Source organism: Aphanomyces astaci (assembly GCF_000520075.1).
Source record: "Aphanomyces astaci strain APO3 unplaced genomic scaffold supercont1.140, whole genome shotgun sequence".
Lineage (NCBI taxonomy): Eukaryota > Oomycota > Saprolegniomycetes > Saprolegniales > Verrucalvaceae > Aphanomyces > Aphanomyces astaci.
The window spans coordinates 59,708-65,344 of NW_009798403.1; the positions used below are offsets into that span (position 1 = coordinate 59,708).

A 5,637-nucleotide genomic window follows, 5' to 3' on the forward strand; every position below is an offset into this window, starting at 1 on the left:
TCATAATTCATCTCTTTCATCTCCTGTGTACCATGCGTCTCAATGTGTCGTCTATGATGGAGCGCCTCCAGGACCAGACTGCCTCGGATATCCTCGACCTCCAGCAACGACCCGTTGCCTCCCCCTCCAGACCATCTGGTGCCTCCCCACCCGAACGACGTGGTGTCTCCCCCTCTAGACCATCTGGTGCCTCCCCACCCGAACGACGTGGTGCCTCACCCTCCAGACCATCTGGTACCTACCCACCCGAACGACGTGGTGCCTCCCCCTCCAGACCACCTGGTGCCTCCCCACCCGAACGACGTGGTGCCTCGCCCTCCAGACCATCTGGTGCCTCCTCACCCGGACGAGGTGCTCGGTTGCGTGTAATAATCGATAATGTGGTTCACCCTAATCGATTTGACAAAACTCTTTGCACTTCTTGGAGAACACGCCGACGATCTTATCTGCTGGTCCGAGCGCTTTTGTGACGGAGCTGGTGCCTGGCCTTTGGCTGCTCAATTACCTCGTGATACGCTCATCTTGTATATTTGCTCGATGGGTCGAAATTTTATGAATTCGACCTGACTTGTGCTGCTCATGATACGGCCATCATATTGGTATATTTGTTCGATAGGTGTGATTATCTTCGAATTCGACCGTCCTTCCCCAGAGGTCGCTAGCTAGACCTTTGCTAGATTTTTTGTGACCCGTCACAAAAATGGCGGAGAACTCCTACCGAACTAAAATTGTGCTCAAACCATCTGTTAATGACCACATGTTGACAGTGGGCGTCAGCATCGAGTGCCACTTCTTTCATACTACTACTGTAGTACTGTCTGTACCTACTGACGGGTTTACTCCTGCCAAAAGGGGAAAAGTTGAATATTTTAAAAAATATTGAAAAATAGAAGAATCTCAAAATACATCCGGAGTGTGCTGAAATCAACGAATCCAATTGGCTTGACATGTGAATTCACAAAAAAATGAGTTGATTACATTTCAGAATGCAAAATGGAAATGTCTATACTCAAGTCAAGACTAAAGCGTACTCAAACATCCAACCTACTAGTAGTAGTATATGTTAAGAAGCTTGCTCGTGTAAAGTGGGCCATGTATTCCGTCCTTCCCGACAAGTTTCAGTCTACGACATATACAACTGCGTCCATATCGATGAGAAGTGGCGCGACGAGGTTGTTACTTATGACCGAGAGGTCTTTGATGCTGGCTCTTCCATGCTGTCCCAGCACGACCTTGACCGACGAGTGATGTGTGACCTAGCGGCCCAGACGACAGCAGATTTTGAGATGAGCGACATGTTCAGTGCATAGGAATCCCTTTCCATCGAGGACTAGGGGTACTAGAACTCCTAGTATTCATTACTCCTAGTATAGGAGTAAATAATGTAGGTTTGACTAATGCTATATTATGTATTAATACATGTAGCTTCAGTATCGACGAGCAATATTAATATTAAAGAAACTTTTGTTAGTATATTATCTTACAATTAGTACGGGGAGGGGTAATTATTTATTATATTTATGAGGTCCGTGTTTTGGCAGCTCTTTTCTGTCCTTCAACACTTTTGAAATGGCATGAGTAAACCCGTCTGGAGGTACGGAGGGGGGGAATAGCTCAGGTGGTAGAGCATCGGTTTCTTTCTCAAAGGTCATGGGTTCGATCCCCAGCTTCCCCGGATTATTTCCGCTAGGATTTATCCATCCCTCCCCTGGGAAATCCGGATAACAAGGGCTGTGTACGAAGGACGAGGACCGAACTTCGAAGATGGTTGGTCGAAGCACGACCTATGAAGCGTTGGGCAAAGTAACAACCGAAGATTACACACGAATTCATAAAATATCGACCCATCGAGCAAATATACAAGATGAGCGTATCACGAGGTAATTGAGCAGCAAAAGGCCAGACACCAGCTCCGTCACAAAAGCGCTCGGACCAGCAGATAAGATCGTCGGCGTGTTCTCCAAGAAGTGCAAAGAGTTTTGTCATATCGATTAATCGCGTTTTTATCACACTGACCGGTGTGATGGGCCACCAAATTCACCAGATGGGCCAAAAACAGCCCTTGAAGTTCAAGGCTGTGCGCACGATCACCGAATGTCAAGAATTAGGTGGGATGATTGCCACCACAGCGAAATACGTACTACAATAATCTCGCGCTAATGTGCGCGGGTTCTAAGTGCGCACCAGATGGAAAATCATGGGTCAAGGACAATTAAAATCCATTCAGAATTCGAAAAAAATTCATTGCGATTAAAGCCCAAGCTCACTCATTACACTGGTGATGTAGTCGATAGATCGTCGATCGTCGCATTCGACATATTCATCTAACTCATCCTCAGTGTGTCCTCCAATGCGCGGAACTAGACTGAGGAGGTCGTAGTTATCGTCAACCTCGACCTCCTCAGTACAACGATATGACGATCTTAAATTAGCCTTACGAAAGGAATTGGCAATCGAATTCACAGTAACATTATCCCATGATTCTTCGATCAACAGAGCTGCATCCAGGACGTGCGCAGGCTTCCCATAATCGACGCCAGCAACGCCAGCGCTTAAAAGTGCAGCTTGCTCCCGAAGCGCATCTTGCTCTTCGCATGTCTTTTCATAAAAAAACAATGCGTGGGTCAACAGAAGATACCGGTATCGTTTTTTCGTAGCCGCAATCACCCCCAGATTCATAGGCTGGCGCCAAGCAGTGCAATTGGGTGGCAAAAATACAATCCGCACACCGTCTATTTCCATGTCACAGAAGTGACCAGGCGCATTGTCGAGAAAAAGCAATACCTTTTCTGACGTGAATGACCGCACACTTGGGACAAAGACCGCACGGCACCAGGCTTCGCAAACCTTTCGATCAACCCACGCTTTCTTCTGGGAGAAATAGTGCACGGGCCAGGACATTCCGCGGACACATAGGGGTTCATTGGCCTTGCCTGTGCGTACCGTCCGAATTCGCACGTAAAATGAGTGAGACACGATCCTTGCGGACCTTTCTACCTCGAGTCGAGAAAGGGGATTCGTCGGGGGCAAGGAGTGTCTTCCGTGGAAGTGTGCGATAAAAAAGTCCCGTCTCGTCCATATTGTAGACGCAGTGCTCAGGGTACGTGGCTATGATGTTCGAGAGCACAGCAAGGCCGGCAAGCAGCTCCGGGTCTTTTTTGTCCACTTCTCCGCCTTCCCCGGGTAAGATGGTGATACCAACTGAGCTCCTTCGGCGATAGTTTTCGAGCCAACCAGGGGAAGCTTCAACTTGGAGGGGTGGGTCGAACGAATTGGCGATTGACTTGGCCTTGTGCCGTACAACATTTGGTGGAATCGAGACGTTTTGGCGACGCATGTTGATGAGCCACGCATAGAGCTGGGTTTCGAGCTCGGGGAACGCCGCCGTTGTGTACCATCGGGTGCAGTCGAGTTGGGCCTTACACTTGCCATTGGTTCGTTCAATGATCTTGGATTTCTTGAGACGTAGCGCTCGAATGGCTGACTCGCTGACACCGTACTGCTTCACGACCCGTCGATTGGAAGTCGCCGTATTTGCGAAGACCGGAGCAGAAAACAGACCGAGTATTTGGAGGCGCTCCGTGTCCGTGAGTCGTTTTCCTTCGCCGCGCTTGCGAGGAGCGTTGAGGGTGGACATGACCGGAAAATGTATGGTCGTGTCAACGCTGTCGATTGCCTCGGCGAACGCTGGCTTGGAACCACTCGAAAACATCCATTTTTGTCCTCTTAAATTGCTTGATTTGAATAAAATTACGTAATTTTATCCAATAATAATATAGATTTTTCAAAGTGTGCGACACACCAAAGTGGCTACAAACTCCCGCGGGGTGTGCGCATTTAATCGCGAGAATACTACCGGTATGTATTAATAGTAGACCAATTCCCCGAGTGAGTGGGTGACACACCAACCTACTCAAGTCAAATGCCCACTCACTCAGGGAGTTTGGTACTATTGACCTAAAACGTCCCTGAGGAAGTGGGTGGGACTAATTGCTTGCTACGATAAGTACATCCTATCGTCAACGTGAAACACGGGGTGATCCAGCAGGGTCACAAGGAACTTCAAGTGCGTGGCCAGCGCGCGCTTGATGTAGCTCACGGGACCCACAGCGGCCGTGGTCGTGGGCTGGTTCCCGACAAAGTACTCGGACTTTGCCAGGTCGTCGTGGTGGGTGGTCTGGCAGTGCACGAGTTTCATGAACACCACCAAGAATGTCTGCACGATGTCGTCAAGGCATACATACAGTACTGTACAACTCTGATGTATCCCAGGTAAATATAAATAAACTAGTGAACGTGACCCGGCTTCGCACGGGTGAGGGTGCGTGTGATGTGAATTAGTGCTGGTTGGAGTAGGTTGTACTGGGTTATTCTAGCATTGGCGGCTACCGTACTAATGCCTTTAAAATCCCCGTAATACATAAGGTTTGACAGGAACGCGAACACCTGCAAAATCTACTTCAATTTGCCCCTTTCTATCCGATGCAAAATGCATTTGTATTCGTTGATCAAATGCCATGAATCAATCTGCATCGCAATCAGCAGCTATTCAAACTTTCCAATCGTAAGACACGTTATCGCAAGCTGCATTGAGCTCTGTTTTGTGTTTCACCTATCCAGCCCAACCTTAGCTCGTACAACTCCGTGGAGTATTATCTTAAGGGCTAGAAATACTCTTCTTCGATAGTACTACGCTGGCTCGGTCGGTAGTATTTGAGCCAACGTTATTACTGTACCTCAGTGTCATTGGAACGTAGACACTCATGAAAAATTGCATTATTCTATGTAACTGTAAAAAATACCCTACTTCAAAAACGTGTCCTCTAGTGCCAGTATATCTTGCTCGCTTTGACGTGCGGCTGACATCGTAGGCGCAATCGATCCAGGTCGCTTCTTCATGCACACTGTCGCTAGCACCAGTTTGTTAAACGAGTCTGGGGTGATATCCTTGCAAATCAAGGGCACCACAGTCCCCCCAGCGGACAAATGGACCAACACACTGTGACAGGCCATCAAAAACGACTTGGGGCCCGTAGGCACTCCCCGCCAGCCTTCGAGGACTATTCCCAACAACGACCACCGGCCGTATTGTTGACTGAGGTACCCCACTCGGTTGCGGGGGATGTTGGCTTTGGAAAACTCCACCGACACGTCGTCTTTGGAAAAGCTCTGGGGGTAAGCTGGCGTGGAGGGAGGGCGATCAAACCACTTACTCACAGCGACGGAACCAAACCCAGACGCGAGGGCAAACAGCCAAATGCCAATCAAACTGCCGATGGCGGCATTGTAGCTGGTGGTATTTCGGGTCACCACTAGCAGAACGTACACGACAACGGTCAAAGCGGCCTTGACCTGGGTGTTGAGAGCGAGGAACCACCGGTTTCGGTACTGCATTCGAATGGCCACAGACCCCAACTCCATGCCCAAGTGAATGGTCCAAGTTAGGCCCAGAGCCATGATAAACTCGTCAAAGTATCGCAGTCTCAACGACGTTGTCGACAGCACAAAGCCCGGGTCGTGGGGAATGCGGTAGCCAAACTGCAGGGCCAGCGAACTGAACGCCAGCATGGCCGCTTCTTGGATCGAAATGGCGCCGCCCAAGCTCTGGATATGGGTGGACATAAGAAGTCCGAGCTC

General features: G+C 49.2%; 3 protein-coding genes and 1 pseudogene across 4 annotated transcripts; 2 read left to right on the plus strand and 2 right to left on the minus strand.

Moving 5' to 3' along the window:
* Positions 1-32: 32 nt before the first annotated feature.
* Positions 33-369, plus strand: H257_18167 (hypothetical protein; the record flags this gene model as incomplete). Its single annotated transcript, XM_009847176.1, has 2 exons — positions 33-138; positions 179-369. The coding sequence occupies 2 exons, from the start codon at positions 33-35 to the stop codon at positions 367-369; spliced, it is 297 nt and encodes a 98-aa protein (XP_009845478.1).
* Positions 370-1,603: 1,234 nt separating this feature from the next.
* On the plus strand, positions 1,604-1,675 carry H257_18168 (annotated as a pseudogene). Its single transcript has one exon. The product of its transcript is annotated as a tRNA-OTHER (tRNA).
* Positions 1,676-3,997: 2,322 nt separating this feature from the next.
* On the minus strand, positions 3,998-4,198 carry H257_18169 (hypothetical protein; the record flags this gene model as incomplete). Its single annotated transcript, XM_009847177.1, has 1 exon — positions 3,998-4,198. One exon carries the CDS (start codon positions 4,196-4,198, stop codon positions 3,998-4,000), a length of 201 nt encoding a protein of 66 aa, XP_009845479.1.
* A 605-nt stretch (positions 4,199-4,803) lies between these two features.
* Positions 4,804-5,622, minus strand: H257_18170 (hypothetical protein; the record flags this gene model as incomplete). The annotated part of the gene is made up of 1 exon (XM_009847178.1): positions 4,804-5,622. The coding sequence occupies one exon, from the start codon at positions 5,620-5,622 to the stop codon at positions 4,804-4,806; it is 819 nt and encodes a 272-aa protein (XP_009845480.1).
* Positions 5,623-5,637: the final 15 nt, after the last annotated feature.